At 41.2% G+C, this 27,530-nt stretch overlaps 1 protein-coding gene across 1 annotated transcript; it reads right to left on the bottom strand.

Annotated features, from left to right (window-relative positions):
• Nucleotide 1: 1 nt before the first annotated feature.
• On the bottom strand, nucleotides 2-26,758 carry BBS2 (Bardet-Biedl syndrome 2; the record flags this gene model as incomplete). The annotated part of the gene is made up of 17 exons (XM_084257658.1): nucleotides 2-108; nucleotides 2,939-3,087; nucleotides 5,601-5,713; nucleotides 6,389-6,526; nucleotides 7,001-7,132; nucleotides 8,414-8,543; nucleotides 9,185-9,356; nucleotides 9,443-9,587; nucleotides 10,636-10,775; nucleotides 11,034-11,169; nucleotides 13,167-13,253; nucleotides 13,338-13,442; nucleotides 15,276-15,353; nucleotides 16,766-16,828; nucleotides 17,051-17,176; nucleotides 22,261-22,488; nucleotides 26,642-26,758. The coding sequence occupies 17 exons, from the start codon at nucleotides 26,756-26,758 to the stop codon at nucleotides 2-4; spliced, it is 2,166 nt and encodes a 721-aa protein (XP_084113784.1).
• Nucleotides 26,759-27,530: the final 772 nt, after the last annotated feature.

The following is a 27,530-nucleotide window of genomic DNA, read 5'->3' as shown; positions in this document are numbered from 1 at the left end:
GCTATGAGGATGCTGTCCCCACTCGCATGATTCTGAACAGCGTGTTGATATTGTTGCTTCGAATTGCATCCCGACACGCAGTGATCACTTGGTTCTTTGGCTTCCCAACTGTATGAAAGGACACAAGAAATCAATACACTCCAAAAGATTACTAAAAATAAAGTTAAAAAATATATAGTGAAGTTTAAAAATCAGAGGTCAGTTTTAAAGCAAAATAGGGTAGAGAAAAGAGTTATATGGTATGCAAATTAAACTAATTTCTTTCACCCAGTCCCTAAAAGAGATACCTTCATAAGGGAATGCATCAAAACCAAACCTAAAAATCATCTCAAACCTAAAAACCAAAAGTCAGTTTTATAGAAAAGAATCAAAGCTCATCCCCCCTTAACAAAGATTATTTCTAAGAGGAGGTCAAAGCATTGACTTAAAACAGCAGATTTCTGGCATACCTTTCTAGCTATATTCCTTCCTTTATGTTAGAATGTTCTTTTTTGAAAAGGGAATGGAGGCATCACACTCCCAGACTTCAAACTATACTACAAAGCCATAATCATCAAAACTGCATGGTACTGGAACAAAAACAGACACACAGACCAATGGAATTGAATAGAAAATCCAGAAATAAACCCACAGATTTATGGTCAACTAATCTTTGACAAAGGAGCAAAGAATATCCATTGGAGCAAAAAAAAGTTTGTTCAATAAATGGTGCTGGGAAAACTGGGTCGCTACAGGCAAAAGAATGAAGCTTGACTACTACCTAACACCATGCACAAAAACCAACTCAAAATAGATTAAAGAACTAGACATAAGACCTGAAACCATAAAATACATAGAAGGAAATATAGGTGAAACACTACATGATATGCACATCAAAGACATCTTTACAGACACATCACCCAAAGCAGTGATAGTGAAGGCAAAGATAAACAGCTGGGACTACATCAAATTAAAGAGCTTCTGCACAGCAAAAGAGACAATAACAAAAACAAAGAGAAACCCCACCAACTGGGAGAACAATTTTGCACACAACGCTAATGATAAAGGACTGATCACAAAAATCTGCAAAGAGCTGATGAGACTCAACAACAACAAAGAAAATAATCCAGTCAAAAAATGGGCAGAAGAGCTAAAAAGAAACTTCTCTGAAGAGGAAATGCAAATGGCCAAAAGGCATATGAAAAAATGTTCAACATCACTTGTAATCAGGGAAATGCAAATCAAAACTACAATGAGATACCATCTTACACCAGTGAGAATGGCACATATTAAAAAAACTAGCAACAACAAATGTTGGCGAGGTTGTGGAGAAAAAGGAATTCTCCTGCACGGTTGGTGGGAGTACAAACTGGTCCAACCACTATGGAGAGCTGTGTGGAGATTTCTGGACCTACTAAACATAGAGCTTCCATATGATCCAGCAATTCCACTCCTAGGTATTTGCCCAAAGGACACAGAAACATCAATTCCAAAGAGCACCTGCACCCCTATGATTATAGCAGCACTGTTTACAATAGCTAAGTTTTGGAAACAGCCCAAATGCCCAAAAATAGATGACTGGATCAAGAAGATGAGGTACATATACACCATGGAATATTACTCAGCATTCAAAAAAGATAAACACATGCAATTTGCAGCAACATGGATGGAACTGGAAGGGATCATGCTCAGTGAAATAAGCCAGAAAGAAAAAGAAAAATACCGGATTGTCTCACTCATAGCAGGAATCTAGAAAACTCAAATAAGGGACCAGGAAAAAGAATAACTATAAGAAAGAAAATATCAAAATCAACAAAGAACTATGAACCAGAGACACTCTATGGGGGGTGGGGGGCAGGGAAAGGCAGGATTGGGGTCAAAATAATGGGGTTGTAATTGTATGGCGAATATAAAAATAAAATTTATTTTATTTTATTTTTTTTTAAAGATTTATTTATTTATTTATACAAGCACTGGGTACAGTCAGAAATGCGGGAGTGTGAGAGAATTCACCAGAGTCAGAGCGGGTAGCAGAGCAGGCAGAAGAAGAATACACTGATGAAGAATACACTGCTGAGGGGAGCAGTGGGCGGCAGGAGAGGTCTGCACGCCATGTGGGACCCTCCTCTGGTGGCCGGGGAGCAGCCGGGGATCGAACCGGTGCTGCAGAGGCTGCGGGCAGCTTCGCAACCCAGCGATCAACCACTGCGCCTCCGGGGAGGCCCTAAAAATAAAATTTAAATTAAAAAAAAAAGAATGCTCTTTTTTGAAATTTTAAGTTGGACACAACTCATTAATTCTCAGTATCTCTTTTTTCTAATAGGGGTATTTAAGTCTTGCCTCTTGGATATGTGATTATGAAGCTTATCTTTGGAAGATACAAAGTCTAAAAAAAGAGGTGAAAGTTTTTTTTCCCTTTAAAGTATGGAGACTAGAGCCTCCCCGGTGGCGCAGCGATTGAGCACTGGGTTGCGAAGCTGCCCGCAGCCTCTGCAGCGATGGTTCGATCCCCAGCTGCTCCCCAGCCACCGGAGGATGGTCCCACATGGCGCGCAGACCTCTCCTGCCGCCCACTGCTCCCCTCAGCAGTGTCCTTCGGTCCTTCTGCCTGCTCTGCTCCCTGCTCTGGCTCTGGTGAATTCTCTCACCCTCCCGCACTTCTGACTGTACCCAGTGCTTGTATAAATAAATAAATAAACAAATCTTTAAAAAAAAAAAAAACTTAAAAAAAAAAAAGTATGGAGACTAAAGCCAAATGATAAACTGAAACTCAAGTGGCCAGCACCAACATGAGTGTTAAAGTATGCTACTTTAGTCCCATTGTGAATTCTTTTTTGCTTTTTTTCATTTATTAAGGTGCCATTGGTTTACTAATATGAGTTCTTGAATCCACCACCATCTTCAATGGTTCTCACCTCAAAATTACAGTCTAATTACAATGCTAGAAAAAGAGACTTACCACGCAGACGTCCTGCTCTCTGAATTGCCTGGTTTACTGCTTTGAGGTTTCCCAACAGTTCTGTGTGATTATTACAGCGAATTTTATATTCATTTAGCAAGTCTTTATTAAGATCATAGAGTTCCATATAGCGACTCTTCATTGTTTTCCTGCATAAATCAAGAGAAATTTAACATCATTGTACATCAATATGGCAGGCTTAAATGGAAACATTTGTAAATTTCTTAGCCATGAAAGGAAATCAGAAGATATTTAGTATATAGTCATTACAACAATTTGCCTTGAGAATATTAAAAATTTTTCTATCAAATATTCTATTTCTTCCAAATAAATGGAAGACAAATCCTTTGGTTATTAATCCAGCATTTGTTTGAAATTAGGAACCAAGAATTACTATGTTTTATATGCCCGCTGTGCTGGGAGGATAGTGAGCAAGGTGACAGGCTAGAACCCAAATTTCAGAGTAATAATCACTAAACAAAACTGACCTATTTTTAATAAAAAATAAACCTCCTTGACATAACTAAACAATTCAGCTTCATATTTTATCTAGGTTTTAAAATCAAATGCATAAAATTGAAACCATAGTAAGACATTACTGTACAATGATGAAAAGGAATAAAATAAAATAAATAGTAATACCAAATGGTGGAAGAACATGGAACAACTGGAGGTCACCTGCACAACTGATGGGAATGCAAAGTGGGACAGCTACTTTGGAAAAGGATTTGGGGAGTTTCTTATAAAGTTACATATACCCACTTTACAACACAGCAATCCCACTATGCAAAATATTTACCCCAAATGAATGAAAACATGTGAGCAAAAAAACCTGTATGCAAATGTTTCTAACAGTTTTATTCACAACCACCAAAGTCTGGAAACAACCCACATGTGAACTGGTGACTGGGTAAGCAAAACACTTACTGTCACAACATGGATGAACTTCAAAGCCATCAGGGCAAATAAAAGTCAGACTCAAGAGTCTATACGCTATGATTTATTCCTTTATATGACATCTTTTTTTTTAAAGATTTATTTATTTATACATATAAGAACTGGAGTACAGGCCAGAGGTGTGGGGTAAGAGGATTCACTAGAGACAGAGTGGGGAACAGAACAGGCAGATGGACTGAAACACACTGCTGAGGGGAGCAGCAGGTGAGTCAGAAGAGATTTGCTGCACCATGTGGGTCAGATCCCTGGCGGGGGATTGAACTCATGCTGCAGTGGCTGCGGATAGCTTCACCGGTGCTTGTATAAATAAATAAATTTTTTTAAAAATTTAATTAAATTAAAACGAGACCATTTCTCATCCATCAAATCAGTAAATAATCAAGGCAAGGTTAAAGGCAAACAGGGACTCTCTTAGAGTACTGAAGGGAACGCAAAATGATATAATAATTCCTGGAGGGGGACAGAATAAACAGACTGATTCAGTAAAATTTTTCACCAGTGACAGAGGAAGTTATGTGCTGACCAGGTCAGAGGCAGGAGAGTGCCAGCATCCCAGCACTTTCCCAGTATGTTCTTTCTCAGAAGTCCCTCCTCCCCTGGGAGAAAACACTCTCTCATATGATAGTCTGTTCCCTGCATTTCTTTATATTTTTTTATCACCTGTGTATGCTTCCCAATGATATGGTTTAATCTTGTCCATTTCCAAATTATATAAATGGAAGCATTTTTTACATAGTCTTTTGAGTCTTACATCTTCCAATCTTCATTACATTTCTGAGATCTGTCCACGTTACATGTCACCGTGATACCTGCATTCTTGTGGTGCTGCAGCATTCCACCGTGTGGACACATCATAACAGGGCAATCACTCTGGTGAGGTTAGTTTGAATTGTTCCTATTTGGTATATTTTTTTTTAAAGATTTATTTATTTATTTATACAAGCACTGGGTACAGTCAGAAGCACAGGAGGGTGAGAAAATTCACCAGAGCCAGAGCGGGGAGCAGAACAGGAAGACTGATGAAGTACACTGCTGAGAGGAGCAGCGGGCGCGAGAGGAGAGGTCTGCGTGCCATGTGGGACCCTCGCTGGTGGCCGGGGATCAAACCGGTGCTGTAGAGGCTGCAGGCAGCTTTGCAGCCCAGTACTCAACCGCTGTGCCACCGGGGAGGCCCCCATTTGGTATTCTTATGAACAATGCCTTTATAAGCATACTTACACCAAAAAGCTTGGTTTAAGGCCTCCATGGTGGCCTAAGGGTTAAATCTCATCTCTTTCACCTCTATGGCCTGAGTTCGAATCCCGGCCAGGGAGCTGACCCACATGGCACAGCAGACCTTTCCTGTCTTGCCCGCTGTTCCCCTAAGCAGTGTATTTCAGTCAATCCGCCTGTTCTGCTTCCCACTCTGTCGCTGGTGAATCCTCTCACTCCCTGTACCTCTGGCCTACACCCCAATACTTCACCAAAAAAAGATTTAAAAAAAAATGTCCTGGTTTATATGTACATGAGTTTCTTTAAGTTATAAACCAAGAGTGGAATTGCTGGGTCATAAGGAGTGCACATTCTCAACTTTACTGACAACACCAAGTTATTTTCCACAGTCAATGTACCAATTCACGCACCTACCAGTAGCATCCAAGAGCTGCTATTCCATAGTGCTGACATTTTTAACCCTACATCTGTCCTGGTCATGATAAATACTCACATGTCCCTCATCAGACGAGCATCCTCAGCACGGACCAGCAAACTTCGGATCAGATTAGAATTGTCAGCCATGTCGGCACTGAGCTTTTGGTGCACTGAATGATATTCATCCACCTAGAGACCACAAACACTGAGGAATCAAAAAGGCCTCACAAACTTCTTTAAAACTAATCAGATTAGGAAGACACTGTCTACAACACACTGGCCTTCTTTTTCCCCTGTCTGAGGATGCCATCTTCTCTCTCTCTCATGCTTTGGCTCCTCACTGAGACAGTCTGCGTTGCCTCCCACACTGAAGACAACCTTCCACTTGGATCCGTCCCCTGTCTTAGCACTCCCAGTCCTAGCAACACACATATTAACACTCCAGGGACCTGGGTGGCAATGCCGTCATAACTGGAACAGGTCACAATCCTTGTTTTTCTTTTTTTCTTTTGATTTTGGGTTGTTTAAAGCACGAAACCAGGGAGGCAAATAAATACTAGGGACAAGATGGAGGACTTGCAAAGGAAAATGCTATTAAAAATGTAAAGTGTCCCCCAAAACTAAGCAAGAAAGCAGACAGTCAAGAGCCAACCACTCACTTTTATAGAAGAAATTCTTTAATGAGTAGATTCTCCAATACTTGTTCAATTTTGACTTTATGAATTTGCATAACTACTTTAAAACATGACTATCGTCTACATGTATTTGTGGTATTGTTAATATTCTAAGAGAAATGTTTCAAAGATGTTTCAAAGACTATTGGATGATCATGTTCTCACAAATGCCTCTACTTGGCGTCCTCACCTTAACCAGCACCTTTCGTAATTCCTCAAAGTAGACGGGGAAATTAGCTTCTACCTGAAGGTCTTCAATAGCAAAATATGACGCCATCGACTGGATGATATCGCCAGCCAGATCAATATCATCAGTATTTATGGTGATCTATCCAGAGAAAAAAAAGAGACAAGTTTAGCAATCTCAGATATTGTCTCATACAAATTTAGCTGAAATGGGACTAAATTTCCCCATATTCAACATATTTATGGAGCTTACATTTATATGTGGTGATGACTAAGATAAGGATAGCCCTCAAGGAAATTACAAATCAAATTCATTATTTCTAGCAGCAGGCTAAAAGATGGATATTCTAGCCTTCCAAAATAAATAACAAAATCACTCGAACAGTGAAAGTGCTTTCCTCTATAGTCCCAACCCTTTCCAAATTAGAAGAGGTACAGCGTAAGAAGGAGGAAGACAGAAAACCACTGTTCTAGATAGATTATACCTCAGTGCCTACAAAGATAACACAACAGACTAAACTGAAATGTGATTTTATGACCTTGAAATTGGTGCCTCACTTTGCACTAAAAGGTAAATACTGCATACAAAATCTATGTCCATCACAATAAACATTACCTCTCCGTTAAGTCTTATTTTTATATACAGCTGGCCACCATTCCGTAAGGATGTGAAACACACTTGAAATGGAGCATTCTGAATGTTAATGTCTTCTGGTAACAGAAAGTTCTGGCTGAGCCACATAACAACCTTAAAAATGAATAGGATGCAATGAATTTCCATTTTTAAAGTACGTTCCCTCTTCCCACCTTATACATGTTCTTAAGTAACCTTTGTAGTTACATCTGGTCCTACAATTTTCATTTTCTACTTACACATAATCTCACACACAATATAGAAATGACTTGGGCATAATGCTAATCCTGTTTACATGATAGCTATCTGGTGCTATCTCCTGGATAATGTAATCTACTTAAAAGTATTCCATTCCAGGGCCTCCCTGGTAGCGCAGGGGTTGAGCAGAGCACTGTGAAGCTATCAGCAGCCTTTGCAGCACAAGTTTGATCCCTGGCTGGCCATGGAGCTACCCACATGGCGTAGACCTCTCCTGACTCACCTACTGCTCCCCTCAGCAGTGTATTTCAATCTGCCTGTTCTGTTCCCCTCTCTGTCTCTGGTAAATCCTCTCACCCCCCCCCCCTGCACCTCTGGCCTGTACCCCAGTTCTCATATGCATAAATAAATCTTTAAAAAAAAATTCCATTCTTTAAAAAAATTTAAATGAAGCCTGTATGCACACTCAGCACAGACTACACCTACACAATAAGTTTTTGTATTAATTATAATAATACTTTACAGAGGTTTGCTACACAGGTGTCACGTAAGAACCACCTGTGAGGCCTTCTGGAAGAGTCTACCTCTAGAGTTTCTGATTCTATAACCTGAAAAGGATCCTGAATTCTACACCATTGAAAACCCTCACGGAGAATTCTCAAGTCCAGCCAAGGTTAAAAGTCCGCTGGTTGTTAGTCCTTTAAGCTATAGTAGGTACTGTCACACTAATTATGTGATCATCAGGGGTTCACTTCATTACAAAACTACCCCCACTAACAGACAAGGGAGTTTCCCCAGATCGCCAGGAATTTAATTAATTAAGGTAACACTTGAATCCAAGAGTGTTCCTAGCTGCAAGCCCGTCTCTTTCCATTTTGATATGGGCTGCTCTTGACACTCTGCGTCAAGAACATACTAAGACCCTAACAAAAGAAAAAGGGGAATGAAAAACTGGTAAAAATTTACCTGTAATTAAGGAATTGCTCAGGTAAATAACAGGTATAGTTTTTCAAAATGAGAGAAGCCATTTCAGCAATATTTTTGTTACAGGTCATAAGCCAACTCCAAACCACATAACTTTCATGTCATAATCACTGCACCAAGTGACACATTCATGTAACATCCCCCTACCTAGAAAATAACAGCTGAAGGATTCTAAAATGCAGAAGTACCGCAAGAAAAAAGCCAGACACTCACCCTCTGAGCACGTTCTGCAATAACAAAGTTCACATAACCGAGTGGTTCGCTGGCAGCATCTGGGCTGGTCAGGGCATACGTGGAGAATCGGGGGAGCTGTCTTGTCAACTCAAATACATGAAACTGGGTGCTGTGGCCAATCCGTGGAAGAGGAGAATTGTTTGGTACAGAACATTATTTCAAAAAATGTAAGGTCCACAAAATAAATGTAAAACCACTACTGGGTCATCATGTTGATATCGAAGGGTTTCACTAAAAAAGAAACCCTAGAAAAATGTGAGGTTTGTTCAAGCACTACTCACAGGTCTTGGGACTTAGAAATAACAGGAGTTTTACAGTGACACTAAAGGGACTAAAACACCCTAAAAGGAACGTGAAAAGGCTGCATCTTCTACAAATCTAGTGGCATCTCCTCACTTGTGAGGTTCTGTATAACTTTACTAAAGAGGTACAGCCAAAAAAAAAAAAAAGAGGTACAGTCAAAATCTTGTAATCTAAGTGGCTAACATTAGAAGTTTATAAATCATCATGTAGCCACATTTTTGGAACTCTTAAGATTATAAGATCATCTGACTAAAACCAGAAAATACCAACTAAAATTTAAATGCCCTTTTTCCCCCTTAAATAAAAGGTGATAGAAAAGCTTGCCTGGAAGGGTAGGACCATTAAATGGCTTGTCTGCCCCAGAAATCCATCACATACTGGGATGTCTACACATCCTCCACCCTCTAATTGCAATCTGGAAATGAACTGAAACGTGAAAAGGGTCACCTGCTTCTGTAACCCACGAAGACCTTCAAGTGCAGGTCCACAGGGACATCCTTGGGAGGTGAGATTGGGATGCGGATTGAACTGGAGAGGTTGTGAATGCTGGGGTGTACCACATGGCTTTCACCCAGAAAAATTCCCTCTGCAAAAATCAATACTGCTCGGATGATAGTGTCTGCAAAGAAGAGAGAAAACAGCATCTCAAGAATCACTCCAAGATGGCACAGGTGCCTACAAAGCCAGCAATAAATAATTTCTTACCATTAGATGTGGAAATACACAATTCTGCATGAGCAGCTTGAATCTCACTCCCCAGATTCACCGAGAGGGCAGTGTGGAGCTTGGTATTGGCTGGGATGATGCCCCGATGCCCATCAGCCTCATTCAGTGGGCTGCTCAAGTCAGCCTGCAAAACACCCCATTCACTTCCAACTCAGTCACCAAAACAGTGAACTAACACCAATTTTATTTTTTTTTTTTTATTTTTTTTTTAATAGAGGCATGTTTTATTTATTTATTTATTTGTTTGTTTTGTTTACACATGCACTGGGTACAGTCAGAAGCGCGGGAGGGTGAGAGAATTCACCAGAGCCAGAGCGGGGAGCAGAGCAGGCAGAAGGACCGAAGTAGACTGCTGAGGGGAGCAGCGGGCGGCAGGAGAGGTCTGCGCGCCATGTGGGACCCTCCTCCGGTGGCCGGGGAGCAGCCGGGGATCCAGCCGGGGATCGAACCGTCACCGCAGAGGCCGCGGGCAGCTTCGCAACCCAGCGCTCAACCGCTGCGCCACTGGGGAGGCCCAGCCAATTTTAAATAATATGGCCACAAGGCCTTCCTGGTGGCCTAGGGGTTAAGTCTCAGCGCTATCATCTCTACCGCCTGAATTTGATTATGCAGCAGACCTCTCCTATCTCTCCTGCTGCTGCCCTTAGTAGATTTCAGTGGATCCACCTGTATTGCTCCTCTGTCTCTGGTGAGTCCTCTCACCCCACGTACCTCTGGCTTACACCCCAGTTCTTCTACGCAAAGGGAAAAAAAAAAGAAAAAGGTATTTGTTCTTGCTTTTTCACTTAATACCACAGATATCCTTCCCTATCAGACCAAGTATATAGGCACTTTATTCTTTTAAGCTGCTTATTACAATTCCCTAGCACATACTCCCTACTACAGATCAACATTTAAGTGGCCTGCAACTATTTATTCCTACAAATAGTGCTGTAGTAAATGTCTTTGAATACCCTTGCAAATATTTCTATAGTTTAGGTTATATACATGGAGAATTTCTAGACCAAATACATGCCCCCTTAATCCTGGCCCTGGCAAAGAAGCTAAAGCAGTGGCACATCTGCCAGCGAGTTGGGGGGAGCCCAGGCTCTGGTAGACATCAACACTCATTTGCCAATCCTTCTGGTCATTCTAAACTTTTCAGATCCCATTCCCTTCACTTTAGGACCTACCTTGGCGTTTTCCTCATAGTTTCGGAGTTCCAGCAACAGATTTTGTTTTTTCTGGCTCAGCTCTCGGATCAGGTCCTGCTCTATGCTGGTGTCCATGAGATTCCCTCTCATTTCAGCTGTGCCTGGCAGGTAGCCCCGGACTGCACCAAAAGAAACACTCATCAGAACAAGGAACGTCACAACATGGCTAGGTCTAGTAGCAAGTCATCAATTACATGTCCTTAAAAACCAAAAACCTATGTTTTCATCTCCCCAACTTGGGTGAAATTATTAGAATAAGAGAATATCAATACTAATGCTTCATAGTGGGATAACTTGTATTCCCACCCAATCAAATTAAAAGTCTGACTTTTCAAGGATTTAGCTCAACCCTGTTTACTTTCCTCATCCCCATTTACTTTCCCCATCCACAGAGCAGCAGATTAACTGCATGCGGCCATCCATCCGGTAATCTCCCTCTACCACACCAGCAACTGCAGAAGAAAAGTTGTCTTTAAAGATGACTTCCCCTGTTCGGTCACTTCGAGCATCGACCTGCAAAAAAAAAAAAAAAAAAAAATCAAAAAATAAGAAATTGAAAAACTGCCTAGGCTAGTTTTTTAGAGTTGAAATTAGTTGCAAATGTCAGTTTGTCTAGCAGTTTTCGAGAGCACCCTCTGGAGGCCTCTGACTTCTCAGAAGGTACTTAAGACCATTGGGGTCAGTGGGACATTAAGGGGCCTCAACCAGCTTGCTTTCTTCCTTTAAAATAAATAAATAGGAGCCATTTTACATCATGATCTTCATATAACATTTCATTTGAGGAAATGCATTGGCTGAGAGGCAGTACATACAGTACACACAGCCTAGTACAAAAGCCCAAACAGATTTCAGCTCTGCTACTTACTACCTATGGGATCTCAGGCAAGTTTCTTAACCATCCTGAGCTTGGGCTTCTCATCCAGGGAACAAGAAGAAAATGAAAATAACAGCACATGCACCTCACAGAGTTATAGAGTCCTAAAAGAGTTAACACATGTAAAGCACTGGGAACAGGTCTGACCCATAACGATGCAAGAAATGTCAGCTCTGTTTAAAAGGTTATTTTTATTACATAGAAATGTATAAAGTATATTTATATCTAAAGTTTGAAAAATTTTAAGCTAGCCCAATCTTCCACCGTAACATTCTATAATACCCACTTTAGATACCCTCCTCTTCCAATCAAAACCACCCAGATATTTTACTTTCTCCTGTTCTCTTTCAGTCTCCTCAAGAGAGGCAAACAGGGCCTTCCTGGTGCAGAGGTTGAGTGCTGGGCTGTGAAGCTGCCCGCAGCCTCTGCAGTGCCGGTTTGATCCCCGGCCACAGGCGAGGGTCCTACATGGCACGCAGACTTCTCCTGGCGCACCCGCTGCTCCCCTCAGCAGTATATTTCATCGGTCTGCCTCTTCTGCTCCCCGCTCTGGCTCTGGTGAATTCTCTCACCCTCCCGTGCTTCTGACTGTACCCAGTGCTTGTATAAATAAATAAATAAATCTTTTTTTAAAAAAAAAGAGAGGTAAACAACTGACTGATCAGAAACCAAATGTATCTCCAAACAACAAAAATGATTTTGTTCCATACAAGAACACATATATTAGCAACAAAAGGCTAGCTGAAGACCAGTATTTTCTAATTCTTGAATCAAATATAATTTATATTCCCACAGAATATGGTCCATTTTACAGACTTTGAAGTTTCTTAACAAGTAACTACACAGTCTCATCTTACAGTTTTTAATATCCACACCAAAGACTCTATCAGGTGGAGAAACAGGAACCAACATAATAGCTGGCTTAGACCCTGTTCTTTATACAGCACAAAAGGAAGGTTATATGGTACCAGGCAAAAGCCAAGGAAAATCAAAGAAAAGACAGGAATTAACTGATCTCGCCAGCAATGCAGCACTGACAGATCAGAAAAGTAGGAACATGGTATCCATGGAGATCTGGCAACCTTTTAGTTTCTAGCAAGACAATCCTGACTTGCCAAGACTGCAGAAATTCTGATTGGAAGTTAAAAAAGGAAAGAAAGCAAAAAGGTTTTACTTTGAAGTCACAGCTAGAAAAACAATATAACATAATTGTTCCCATTATTTTTCAGAAACTCTCAAAGACTTATTAAAACAACTATAGAAACAGTTCATTATTAGCTTATTAAAGTTCCCTTTTTTATTAGGATCAACCTAGTTGAATGGATCCTCATTCCTTCAAAGATGAGATTTAGAGAAAAACCTTCCTGGAGATTTCCCCCCAAATAGGGCTTATACGACCAGAGGTGATTTTCTGCAAAAAATAATAAACAAAAATACACCTGTCCATTAAGGTTCATTTTAAGTAAGTACTCAACAGTACTGACCACTACAGAAAAAAAAATGTGGAAAGAGGATGAAGTTAAGGTTGAAAACACAGTCCAGCAATACATGCTTGTATTCTCAAGTTACTGTTCTGAATCACATAGCTGATACATCTCAGACAGTTAATACTCAGAACGCTGCTATTTAGACTTACCTTCCCATTGGACCAACCAGTTATCAGTTCACATACTCCATCAGAATTAAGGTCAAAAGCATGAATGCTCACCGCATAATTTTTGGACTGAAAAGGAATTTCAACAATTTATATAGAAGCCTCTCAATAACGATCAAATTATTGAATATTGAGAGGCTAAGTCATACTAACTTTAATTCTCCAATAGCGGGATGTTTTGTCATAAACTCCAACTGTGCCATTGGAAAGGGCATAGCCAAATCGACTGCCATACATGGGGCAAAGAGAGGTGATTTTCTGCAAAAAATAATAAACAAAAATACACCTGTCCATTAAGGTTCATTTTAATGTGAAGCATGGCTTTATAAAATTTTATGTCTTGCTACAAATCTGTTAAAACTAGGTATCAATGCACTTCCAATTCATTAACTGGGAATGTTTTCCCCTTCACTGTGATCCACAAGATGACATGGACCCTCAGAATTATTTAAGCATATTATTAATTAAAAAAAACAACCAGAGTGGGCCTCCCTGGTGGCACAAGGGGTTGAGCACAGCACTATAAGGCTATCCATAGCTTCTGCAGCACGAGTTCAATCCCTGGCCAGGGAACTACCCACACAGCACAGCAGACCTCTTCTGTCTCGCCCACTGCTCCCCTCAGCAGTGTATTTCAGTCAATGTGCCTGATCTGTTCCCCTCTCTGTCTCTGGTGAATCCTCTCACCCCGCCCCACACCTCTGGCCTGTACCCCAGTTCTTGTATGCACAAATAAATAAATCTTTAAAAAAAAAAAAAACCCATGGTAAGATTCAGGAATTAAGGAGGAAATAAACTGGCATACATGATCTAGATTATGTACAATAGATGTTATACACATTAACTCAAGATACTTAATGGTTATTCCAGTTTCCTTAACTTGTAATATCCTACAGTCTAAATTTTAAAGATTTGCAAAATCCACAATTAAATTATCTTTGCCAGGGAAAGGTTTTCAAGAATGCTAGGGAAAGGTTTTCAAATATGAAAACCTAAGGACTTAAGTATGTGTACATAACAATATTCAAATGTGTGTTACCAGAAATATTTCTAGGACTGTTCAAGGAGCTGACCTCCTTAAAAGGATAAAATTTTAGATACTGTGGCCTCCATGGTAGCCTAGGGGTTAAGTCTCAGCACTATCACCTCTACAGCCTGAGTTCGATACCCAGCCAGGGAGCTAACACACATATAGCGCAGCAGACCTCTCCTGTCTTGCCCCCTGTCCCTCTTAGCAGTATATTTCAGTAGATGTGCCTGTTCTACTCCCCACTCTGTCTCTGGTGAATCCTCTCACAACCCCCCTCCCCCAATACCTCTGGCCTACAACCCAGTTCTTCTACACAAAAACAAATTTTAAAAAAGTTAAAAAAATGTGAGATACCGAACGAAACTATCCTTTAAAGTTACAATCAAAGTATGATGAGATCTGTCATCTTGCAGATTTACTTTCTAATTCTGACCCTAATACGGGAGATATTAAGGAAAATATAAAGCAGAGAATACTTATGTAATTTCCTTTACACCTACACATTTTTGACACAACCACCCACTTCACTAACTCTGAATACAAAGTGGTATGTAGGATTTCAGAATGATTTAGCTCAAGACATTCTTTTGGCAATACTTAGTACTGTTCAGCTGCCAGATGATAATTATGATTTTGCTGAGCTAGGAAAAGACATTTGAGTTCAGAGTAAAATAAAACTGAGAGGACAGGAAAATGGCCCTGAAATAAAGATTTCATTAAGTCCACATTTTTATCAATTGGTTCCAGATTCCCTAACCCCTGGTCTTGATCAGTTCATGGTTTCTCTCTTTCGTGGACTAGGATGACTCTCTTCCTCCTTCATTTGGGTTGGTCATTTTGGCTGTCTCCTACAAGAGAGTGGTTCCGGCCAAAAGGAAGCGATACAGGATGTTGAAAGGCTTCCTTCCTCTGTGATGTACAGCTCTATCTATTCCCCACTGTCAGTGCCTCCTGATTCCCTGAGTTGTGAGCAGATGTCCAGCACTCTCACTTGATGCTGCACTTCTGACGTGCTGACCTCTCTTGCCACAGTAAGCAGAAGTATGTGGTGCGCTTCTTACCTCTATTTCTGTCATTTCTGCCACAATCTCATCTTCTTTAAAAACCCGGATATCAAAATCCTCAGAGCCAACAAGAAGCTAAATGGGGGGGGTGGGGGGTGGGAGGGAGATATCATGCATATTTAGTTCAACCAGTGCACACAACAGAATTTCCACAAATAAAACATAAAAATTGCATAATACTTGGTATGTTGCTACTGCCACCCAAGAGCTCCAATCTCCCAGTAACTCGATGCTCAGGGAGGGACCCTGTCATGGGAGGGTCACAGGTTCATCCAGTGACGAACAAACGGCAGTTACAGACTTCACCCTGCCCTGTGTGCTACACAGCCAGCCAGGTCTCGTTCTTTCATTAAGCACCTGAAACAGGTTCCTGGTTTAGTGCCCTTTTTCCTGTAGATGGAAGCCCAATCCAAAGGCAAGAACTCAGTATTCATGGAGAGCAGGGGGTAAGTTAGTATCCCACACAGCACTTCAATGGCTACTCAAGAAACTAATTTCTAGGGCCTCCCCGGTGGCGCAGCGGTTGAGCGCTGGGTTACGAAGCTGCCGGCAGCCTCTGCAGCGCCGGTTCCATCCCCGGCTGCTCCCCGGCCACCGGAGGAGGGTCCCACATGGCGCACAGACCTCTCCTGCCGCCCGCTGCTCCCCTCAGCAGTGTACTTCGGTCCTTCTGCCTGCTCTGCTCCCCGCTCTGGCTCTGGTGAATTCTCTCACCCTCCCGCGCTTCTGACTGTTCCCAGTGCTTGTATAAATAAATAAATAAATAAATCTTAAAAAAAAAAAAATTAAAAAAAAAGAAGCTAATTTCTAGAAAAAATTGTTATAATAATTTCAAAGGCTAAGAGGCAATCCCTAAAACTTCTAGATTCTGAAAGAAAATTGAAAAATACTTATTAATATGGTTCAAAGAATTGAAGCAACCATACGATTGTGAATATGACTGTAGTTCCATTAGCTGTTCTGGCCTCTGTCCCCACCCCATGCCTCTGAAATATCAAGGCCTAGATCTTTATATTAGACAAACAGAAGGGATTTCTTTTGTTGTTGTTCAAAAAAGAGGGGAAAGATGAATGAGGCCAGTTAGTTCATTATTTAGGCAACAGAGCACCAAAACTAACCATGAGGGCCTCCCTGGTGGCGCAAGGGGTTAAGCACAGCACTATGAAGCTGTCTGTAGCCACTGCAGCACGAGTTCAATCCCCAGCAAGGAAGCTACCCACATGGTGCAGCAGACCTCTCCTGACTCTCCCGCTGCTCCCCTCAGCAGTGTATTTCTATCGATCTGCCTGTTCTGCTCCCCACTCTGTCTCTGGTGAATCCTCTCACCCCCTGCACCTCTGGCCTGTACCCCAGCTCTTGTATGCATAAATAAATAAATCTTTAAAAAAAAATTAACCATGAGATGCTAACAAAGTGTTAGCTCTCAAACATCATGGGAAAATTTTTTCAGCTGAACACACAAGAGAATCACATCCTCCCCCACAGACCTCTTTCTTCCCATCACCATCAAAGTCACACAAGGCCAAGGACTGAACATTATCTCCAGTAACCTGAAAATAAAACCAAAAATCATTAATAATGCCATCTTTCTTCACTTAATGCAAATATATTAACCACATGAGAGGATTATACAAACTACAAACAGGCTATTCAAAGTACTCATATCCTTTTTGAAATATACAGAATTATAAATGTCCTATTTTATTTTTATATTCATTTGAGTCAATAATCTTAAATTAAAAATGTTTAAGTGTCAGAGTGTTTGTTCTTACCGTCCAGAAGAGATCGTTTCCTTTATGATCAAAACCCTGTAGAGCACAATTTCCACCAATAATTGCAAGAGGTGAGGAAATATCTCCCAATGTCCCTAGCACAATTGCATTTGCCCCATCTGCTACCTAATAAGGAAAAGAAATAAAGAGACATAAAACCTCAGATACAAGGATTTACAGAAAGCCTGGAGGTAACACAGATCCTTATTTTTCTTTGGTACTTAAATTCCTCTGTCACCCTTTACGAAAAGCCACATGGTCTCCTGAGAGGCTGGCCACGGCTGTCCACTCAGGACATTAACTGTGGCTTATGTGAACTTCTGCTCGGATGAGGGCAGAGCCACTTAAACCCGGGCCCTTGATCACTCACACCAATCTACTGCAAAAAAAACTGCTACAAAATCTGAGGCTCTCAAAAACCACCAGGTTCTATAGGCAAAATTCTCCAGAGAATCAAGACATATGCCTTTAAAACACCCACTTTTGTAACTTATTTTAAATGGAAATCTTTTTAATATTTATTTATTACCCAGTTCTTTTACTAACATTCTAACTGTAAAGTTACTAAAAAGTACAAAGAGTAATAAAACCACCATGCAGAATTAATAAACATTCCAGATTTCAGTGACATACATATGCATAATTTATTTTTGGAAGACTCAAGAACATCTTTTTTTTAAAAAGATTTATTTATTTATACAAGAGCTGGGGTACAGGCTAGAGGCGCTGGAGGGTGAGAGGATTCACCAGAGACAGATTGGGGAACAGAACAGGCAAACTGACGAAATACACTCCTGAGGGGAGCAGCGGGCGAGACTGGAGAGGTCTGCTTCGCCATGTGGGATTCTCCCCGGTAGGCCAGGATCGAATCCGCACTGCAGAGAACATGGACAGCTTCACAGCGCTGCGCTCAACCTGTTGCACCACCGGGGAGGCCCTTCAAGAACATCTTTATAAGCACTAATACTGTATGGGAAAACAGTCTTTACTTACACCATCTCTAAGTAAGAAAACCATAAAGAAAAAGCGTGGCTACAAAGGAAATAAAAGCCTTCATAAGAAACTAAACTGCTGAAAAAAGAAACTAAACTGCTAAATAATCTATCAAAAACAAAGTTAAAAGGTGAACAACGTACTAGGGAGGATAACTGTAATTTATAGTAAGATAGAAAGTTAGTAAAGAGCAAATAAATAAGAACAGTAAGTGCCTAAAGCTCCCCCCAAAAAAATTAACAGGAAATTCACAAAAGAAAAAATGCAAATAGCCAACAAACACAAAAAATGTTCCTTCTCACAATATATCATTTTTCAGATTAGCAAAGATGAAAAAAAACAATACTATCCATTGCTGGTTAGGGTCTGATAAAACAGGTACTTTCATATTCTGAGAAATAGATAGAAAAATGGTGGTCTTTCTAGAGAGGAATCTAGCAATATCTATTTAAAAAACTCATCTAAACAGGTTTAACTCAGCAATTACAAAGTTGAATCCTTATGATCATTAATTTTATGTGTTAACTTGGCTGGACCATCAGACCCAGATATTTGGCCAAACATTATTCTAGATGTTTCTGTGAAAGTATTTTTTTAGATAAGATTGACTTTTAAATCAATTTACTTTGTTTTTGTTTTTTAAGATTTATTTATTTTATATATATAAGAACTGGGGTGTAGACCAGAGAGGTGAGGGGGGGTGAGAGTATTCACCAGAAAGAGTGGGGAGCAGAACAGGTGGATCAACCGAAATACACTGCTGAGGGGAGTGGCAGGCGAGACATGAGAGGTCTGCTGTGTCATGTGGGTTGCTCCCTGGCTGAAGTGGCTGGCCTTGATAGCGCTTTGTCTTTAACCCCTGCACCACCAGGGCAGCCCCTAAATCAGTAGACTTTGTATAAAGCAAATTACTCTCCATAATATGGGTGGGCCTCATCTAACAAGTAGAGATCTAAATAGGAAAAAGAAGGCCCTCCCCAGAGGAAGGAAAGATTCTGACACCAGACTGCCTCTGAATTTGAGTTTCAACATCAGCTCTTCACTGGGCCTCCAGTCGACCAGTCTACCTTTTAAATTTCGAAACCCATCCTTTACAAATGTGTGACCCAATTTCATAAAATGAATAAATCCCTAGTGGGCCTTCCTGGTGGCCTAGGGTTAAGTCTCAGCACTATCCCCTTTACAGCCTGAGTTCAATCCCCAGTTAGGGAGCTAGCCTACATCTGGCACAACAGACCTCTCCTGTCTCACCCACTGCTCCCCTTAGCAGTGTTTTTCAGTAGATCTGCCTGTTCTTCTGCTCCCCACTCTGTCTGGTGAATCCTCTCAGCCCCCACACCTCTGGCCTATACCTCACTTCAAAGCAAAAAAAAAAAAAGTATAAGTAATCCCAAAACTCAGTATCAGCCCTGTTCGAAACCATAGGGAGAGTACATTTGTGACCTTGAAACAGACAGATTTCTGAGAAGGACAGTAAAAACAATAAATGTTCAGGAAAAAGATTGATGATTTGAACTTCACTGAAGTTGAAACTTTGCTGATAAAGGAATTGTACAAGGAATGTCTACAAATCAATAAAATACGGGTGAAAAAAGACTTAGGTACTTCGTAAAAGGCATAAATAGACAACAAGCACAGAAAAGCTGTTCTACATCACTTTTTTTTTTAAAGATTTATTTATTTATTTATACAAGCACTGGGTACAGTCAGACGTGTGGGAGGATGAGAGAATTCACCAGAGTCAGAGCGGAGAGCAGAGCAGGCAGACTGACAAAGTACACTGCTGAGGGGAGCAGCGGGTTGCAGGAGAGGTCTTCGACGCTCACCCAGTGGCCGGGGATCAAACCGGTGCTGCAGAGGCTGCAGGCAGCTTTGCAACCCAGTGGTCAACCACTGCGCCACCGGGGAGGCCCTGTTCTACATCACTGTTCATGAGGAAATGCAAAATGAAACCACAATGAGATACTACTTAACATTAAAACATTAAATCTTTAAGATAAGTAAATAAATAAAATGGCTAAAATTAAAAGACATAGCACCAAAAATTACAAAGAATATGGGACAACTGGAACTCTCATACTCTTCTGATGGAAGGATAAGATGATACAACCACTCCTATGTATTTACTCAAGATATATTAAAACATATGTCCACTAGGCCTCCCTTGTGGTGCAGGGGTAAAGACACAGCACTATTAAGCTATTGCCAGCCACTGCAACATGAGTTTAATCCCTGGCCAAGGAGCTAACCCACATGGCATAGCAGACCTCGCCTGTCTCACCCGCTGCTCCCCTTAGCAGTGGATTTCGGTAGATCTGCCTGTTCTGCTCCCCACTCTGTCTCTGGTGAATTCTCTCATCCCCCACACCTCTGGCCTACACCCCAGTTCCTGTATGCATAAATAAATAAATCTTTTTAAAAAAAGGCCACAAAAGACTCATATAAAAATGTTTATAGCAATTTTATTCATAGAGGTCAAAAACTATTAACAGCTCCAGTGTCCCTCCCACAAGTCTATCATGAAAGAACAAATAAGCAATTATGATATAGTCTCACAATGGAATACCACTTAGCAATGACCAAGAACTAAAGTCATAAGCAACAACATGGATGATTTTTACAAATACATGGAGTGAAAGAAGCCAGACAAGAAAGAATATATTCTGTATGATTCCATTTGTGTGGAATTCAAGAATAGGGAAAGCTAATCTATAGCTATCAGAGCAACAGTGATTGTCTATGGAGAACAGAAATTTTCTGACACAGGACACAAAAACATTTTCTGAAGTGATGAAAATGTCATATAGTTTAAGGTCTGTGCATTTCACTGTACATTTTACCCAAATAAAAAATACCAAAAAAAAAAAGGTAATTGCTTTTCTAGGAACTTATCTTAGGAAATAGAGAAACTGGCAAAAATCTGAGCATATCAAAGTATGAACTATGGAAATAACATAAATATGCAACTATATGGAATTAATTAAACAAATTTTGATATATTAACACAATGAAATACTATGCAATCAATAAGAATAAAACATAGATATAGAGATACCTCATATAAAGATGTTCACAAAATAATATTGAATAAAAAGACCATGGAATGGAAACAACCCAAATGTCCATTAACTAACAACTGGATAATAAAACATGGTATATACATACAACAAAATATTATTCAGTCCCAAAAAGAATGAAGTACATGCCACCACAAGGATCAAGCCTGGCAATATTACGTTAAGGGAAAGAAGTCAGTGACAAAAGGCCACATATTATATGATGTCATTTATATGAAAAACCCGGAATAGGCAAAGCTATAGAGACAGAAAGTAGATGAGTGGTTGCCTAAGGATGAGAAGTTGAGGGAAAATGGGAGGTGTCTACTGATGGGCTTGGGTTTCTATTGGGATAATGAAAATTTTCTAAAATTGATTGTAGTGATGGCTGTACAACTCTCTGGATAAACTAAAACCACTGAATTGTATGGTATATAAATTATATCTTAATGTAACTATTTCAGGAAAAAAGTAAAAGGCTACACTTATACAGTATGATACCATTTTGTAAAAAGGAAAAAAAAATCAATTATATATACACTTAGTAAAAAAAACCTGGATAAATCAATTCAACTGAGTCAGGTATCACCTGATACCTATATAATGCTATAAATTAATGTTACCTCAATTTTCAAAATAGTCGTCTTAAATACAATGTTCTTTTCTCTTCTGAAAGCAAAAAAAATGTTATTTCTACATGAAGAAATATCATTGATTTTTTTTTCTATTTGCTTCCCTATCTTTTCTATAAAATTATGAATTTACTTGGGTATTCAAGCTGCCTATAGTTGACAGATAACAAGTCACATTAAGTACTTCTCCTATAAACTACTGCACTAAACTTTAATGCAAAGCCACTGGAGACTTGTTTGCTGGTTTTCTGGCTCTTGGCTGAATTCTCATTAGGAGATCTTGACAGATGGCGGTATTATAGCTACATCTCATGAGAGACAAGCTGGAGTGTCACCAAGTAGTTACCAACCAAATAAATAAGTGTCAAGTAGATAAAGCAGATGTAAATGGCAAGCCTTGCTGATTACTTAACTATAAGTCACTTAATAAACAAACCAAAATAAATGTCTGCTCTCTTTCAAGCATAAAAAATCCAAATGGGCATTAATGAGTAATGACAATTGTATATTTACAAAGGGGGATACTTACCTCTCTGTAGAACAAATCTGAATTATTGTAGACATCATAAGCCAAAAGGTTAGTCTGTGTCCCCACTAACAGAGTGTCATAGCCAAGTTCAGGGTTCAGCACTCCTGCAGTCAGGCAGCTGACTGCCTGGTTAATGTTGAGAAGCGAAACATCGGACTCCAGGGGGCTCTGCAAGACTCTGGACACACTGAAATGCTGGCTCCGTTTATGAGGATTGTGAATAAAAACCTAAAGCAAAAGCAGTTTATTACATTTCCTTAAAATACCAAAAATGTAAAATTAACCTATTTTTTTTAAAGACCCAGGTTACAACAGATGTAAACATTAAGAAGTCACTTAATCACCTTAAGGAAACTTAAAACATTTATCCACAGTTCTGTACTAGCCTTCAATCACTATGATGGGTGGAAATTCAGTGGCTTTTGTCTTGTAAAATACAAGGTAATGGACAAGATCCAGTATTTGCTATCAGAGCAGCTCATATACTAGTTGACCAGCTAGTGGTCAAAGCAGTCTTATAAAAATGGCTTATTGCTGGTTAACCTTTAGGAAGATTCAACCAGCTACAAGATCACTGGAAATAAAATAATAAACATGTCCGTTAGTATCTTTCACCCAAGCCCCTAATAAATTCACTTGTTAACCCTTAAAACTGTTACTTTTAAAAGTTAAAACTGTTAATTTTGAAGCCTGCTAGTGAGGAAATCTGTTTCAACTAAGTTATACAAATCAAACTTCTTGAACACTGTCATAGTCTAAACTAGTAAAGATAGAATCAAATAATTAGCTCAAAGTTCATTAATTTGGCATTTTCAATTATAACAATCACCTCAGTGTCTGCACAAACCATCCAATTTCCTTGGGCTTCATATGTGAAAACAAGGTTTAGACTAAAACACGCGCTCTCAAAAAAGCAATATGGAGTGATCTTAGAGTAGTTAAGGTTCCTCCAAAGGTCACAATACAAAAACAGTGTATCTGTGGTATAAAATTTCATTAGGAAAATTTTTCTTGCCTTAAAAAAAAGGTTTTTAGGGGGAATATAAAAACAAAAAAACAAACAAACAAAAAAAAAACGGGCCTCCCTGGTGGCGCAGTGGTTGAGCACTGGGTTGCGAAGCTGCCCACAGCCTCTGCGGTGCCGGTTCGATCCCCAGCTGCTCCCCTGGCCACTGGAGGAGGGTCCCACATGGCGCGCAGACTTTTCCTGCCGCCTGCTGCTCCCCTCAGCAGTGTACTTCGGTCCTTCTGCCTGCTCTGCTCCCCGCTCTGGCTCTGGTGAATTCTCTCACCCTCCCGCACTTCTGACTGTACCCAGTGCATGTGTAAACAAAAACAAACAAACAAATAAATAAATAAAACATGCCTCTATAAAAAAAAAAAAAAAAACTTAAAAAAAAAAAAACCAACAATGCAGGGAATGCACTGGACTGGAATCCCTTTAAGCCCCTTCTAAATCTAAAATTCAATCATTTTAAATGAGTACTTCATCCCTTTGGAATAAATCCAAACAGGACTAACTTTTAATTGTTACCTCAACAAGGAAGTCTATTCAATAAAAATAAGTTTCAAAAGAATTGACTAGAAACATAGAAAAGGTGTGTGGTTACTGTTCATATTCTCATTTGTGTAACACTCTACAACAAGCTTTTATAAACGTTACTGAAGGTCACACTGATATGGCAGAAGGTTCGGATCTTGAGACTGGTGAGTGATAGGGCTCAGACATGATGCCCGGGGTCTGCCTCCAGACCCTGAGCTCATGCTTCCTTTTATAACAGTTCTGAACAGAAGAATTCCCACAGAGCAGTCTAGTAATTAGATATACTGAGAAAGAACAGGAAATAACTCATGAATTGTTTGTCATTGGAATGAAAGAGTTTGAAGTTTATTGTCAAGAGCAACAAAAATCCCAGGAGTCTGCCTTCTCCCTAATTCCCCACCTGTGGTTCTCTACACACAGGGAAGCTCCCAGGAGACCTACCTGTGTCTTCAGGCCAAGCTCAGTCACAAAACAAATGGACCACTTCTGGCGCCTTCAACCAAAGGACTGACTGAAGTTCACACAACCTCCTAACTGAGGGCGTGCTGCTGACAATATAAATTCAACAGGCCCCCTCAGATTCAGGCTAAGAGGAAAACATCCCCAGAGGTAAACACTAATGTTCATCTAGCAAGAAACCCCTGTTCAAAGTATTTTTGTTCATGTTCAGAGACCAGACCCCAGATAGTAAGGTCCGTGTTCACAACAGAGTCCTAATAATAAAATCAAAGATGAGGGTCCGGAATGATCAAGGAGGGCTTTAAGCCTTACCTGGAAAGTTTGTTTTTCAAGGAGGACATATCTGTGTTACCTGGATCATAAAATATTATCAAAAAAATCTTTAAGCCTCAAGATAAAAGGTCAAGTCAGAACTCACAGACTTGTTTAAAGTTCTGAACACAAAGGGTCCAACTTACACAAGACCTTTTTTTTTTTGTCATCTTCAGAAGCAGACCTACATTCCAGAGTCCTGCCTCATTCTAGGTCACATTAGTGAAAGGGCTTCCCCTGCTTCCACTCCTACTGCCTCCCTGAGCCTGACTGCAGCACATCCTCCAAGTACCAGTCAAAATTATGCTTTATCTAAAATAAATCAAATCCCATCACCCACTTAACCAAAACCAAGGTCTTTATCATGGCTTACAAGCCTCTGTATGACCTGGTTCCTGCTACCTCACTGGCTCATTTCATTCCAGCCCCAGCAGCCTCCTTGTGTTCCTGGAATACAAGCAGCATATTTCCTTCTGATTCTTCTGCTGGAAGACATTTACCACATATCTGCAGGGCTTGTGTCATCATTTCCTTCCAACTTCACAACAAATGGTATCTTAACAGAGGCCTGTGTATCTAAAATAGTAATCTCCCTTTATCCCCATCCCTTTATTGGATTTTTTCCTCCTGTGAGGACAGTGTATGTGTTTCATCTCTCCCTCTCAAATGTAAACTCCAAGGGGGTTGAGACTTGTCTGCCATACCCTTGCAACTGCATAGCTAAGAACAGTGCCCAACACATAGGTAAGTCCCCAGTAAAAATTAGATGCTGAGCTAATATCAATGGGATCTTTCATCCATTTATTTTGCTGCTGTGCATCTATAGCTGAACCAGTATGAAATTCTTTTGTGCTAAGCACTTCATTCTTTAATGAAAATGAATCATGCTTTTTACCTATACATCACAATGCCTATCATATGAAATGATAAATTTGCAGAAGTGTCTTGAAAACTATACATCCTTATATGTTTGCTTATACCACACTGAATCAGAGACATGCACTCAAATCACATTTGCACCACTTTCTAGTTGACAAGCTGCTACCATGACTTTGAACCACTACTCTAACCAGTAAAATGGGAGTAATAAAAAGCAATTATTAAAAGCTAACAATTATGTCATTTTACATGTATTATCTTATTTAATACTTGTAACAATCCCATGTGATTGATACTGTTATTAAGTGCCTTGCCTCAGGTCATGAAATGTGTAGGTAATGGAGCCAGGATCCACCACAGCCGTGTCATGCAGCTGCCCGTTGGCACTGCAGCGATGCTGAAATCATTAATAAGGCTTTGCCAGCGTTAGAAGTAACTACGCTTGGTGTCACTGGATTTCATGTATTCGGACATGCCTCCATCGGCACAGCATCTTGATTTGCCTTGTCCCTTATCCACTTGGGCTACAACCAACTGAAAGTAGGGAATACAGCTTTAACTCTGAATTCTCAACATTCAGTACAACCAAGGTATTCAGTAAAAGTCCGGCGAATGTTGAATGACCTAGTCTTTTCCACCTCTGTGACTCCCACACCTTGCAACGTGCCTGACACATAATAAGCACCTAGTAGGTACTTAACGAATAAATTATGGGAAAAGACATGTATGTACATGGATAAAAATCAAAAGTGCGGGTGAGTCATTTAGGAGTCGCTGTATTCGCCAACTGCTCCCCTGTAAAACTGGCCTGACAGACAAATGTGAGGTAGTGGAAGGATTTCCAGAGTACCAGGTAGAAACTCTGGGCTCGAACCTGGGGCCCGCTAATACTACTATCCCTGATCAGGCCCATCCCCCACAAGAGAACTTTTTCCCCCTAAGCTCCCTTTCCGTATGGAAACCCCAACACTGCCCAAGCGCCTGGCGCCAAATAGCGCTAACTTCTCAGGAAATCCATTTTTCGTCTATCCGCGCAGGGTGGAGCGCAGCTGGCTGAGTGACAGCCAACCGGTTGCCTGGCAACCCGAGCTTGGGGCGGGGCCGGCACAGAGGGGCGGGGTAGAAGGGGCACGGCCTGCAGAGCCGAGAGGACCCCGGGGCGGGCTCGGGGCGGGTGGGAGCGGTTACCTTGCCCGCTTGGGTGGCAGCTGCCAGGCATGGATGAATCCCATCGTAGCGCCCTACGGCCACCATACGGGGGTTGATTTTGTGGCGCAGTTTCAGGGTGAACACGGGCAGCAGCATGACGGCGGCGGCTCAGGGGGACGGCTGGCGACCCGAGACGGGCGCAGCAGAGCCGGCCTCAGCCGCCGCGGCGAGGCGCGCGGGACCCAGACCCGCCCGCCCGGCAGCCGGGCCGGGCGCGAAGGGGCGCCAGGTGAGGGTGGGCCTCGCCCCGCCGATCTTTCTGCGGCTGCGCAGAACCGCCTCGCCTCTTTGCGGCTGCGCAGAACCGCCCCGCTCCTTTGCGGCTGCGCAGAGCCGCCACCCTCTTTTGTGGCTGCGCAAATTTACCCCCTTGCTTTGGAGCCGCGAGGCTATGCTTCCCTCTAGGTGGATGTAGTGGGCAGGAATGACACAGGGCAGGTTTTCTGATCCAGCAGAACGGGTCAAGGAGGAGTCCTGGAACCCTCAGTGGCTTTGCAGGTTTTTTATTTAAATTTACCAGGCACATGGCAGGCTGGCAGGCCTCCCAGCCCCCAGCAAATCTTCACTGTATCTGGGCTCTCAGGCATTCTCTGGTGGTCTCGGCTCTCTGCCCTTCCATTTGTTCTGCTTCTCTCTCGGCTTCTCTTCTCTTGGCTTCTGCTGGCGTCCCCGTGACGCCGCCCTTAAAAGCCCAGTCTTAGCCCAGGTGAATCCCATCTACATATGCCCACACCCTACTCCAGGTGCTGCCATCAGGCATGCATTCAGGACTGCAGCATTCCCTCATCTATCCAATTGGCGGGAGGGCAGAAAAGCCTGATCCTTTTACCTTACCCTACGGTGGAGTTTTGTCTTTTCTTGTAACTTA

The sequence above is a fragment of the Talpa europaea genome, assembly GCF_964194135.1.
Source record: "Talpa europaea genome assembly, chromosome: 16".
NCBI classification, from domain to species: domain Eukaryota; kingdom Metazoa; phylum Chordata; class Mammalia; order Eulipotyphla; family Talpidae; genus Talpa; species Talpa europaea.
The sequence above is the reverse complement of the archived record's forward strand: the minus strand, read 5'-3'. Positions and strand labels throughout refer to the sequence as shown.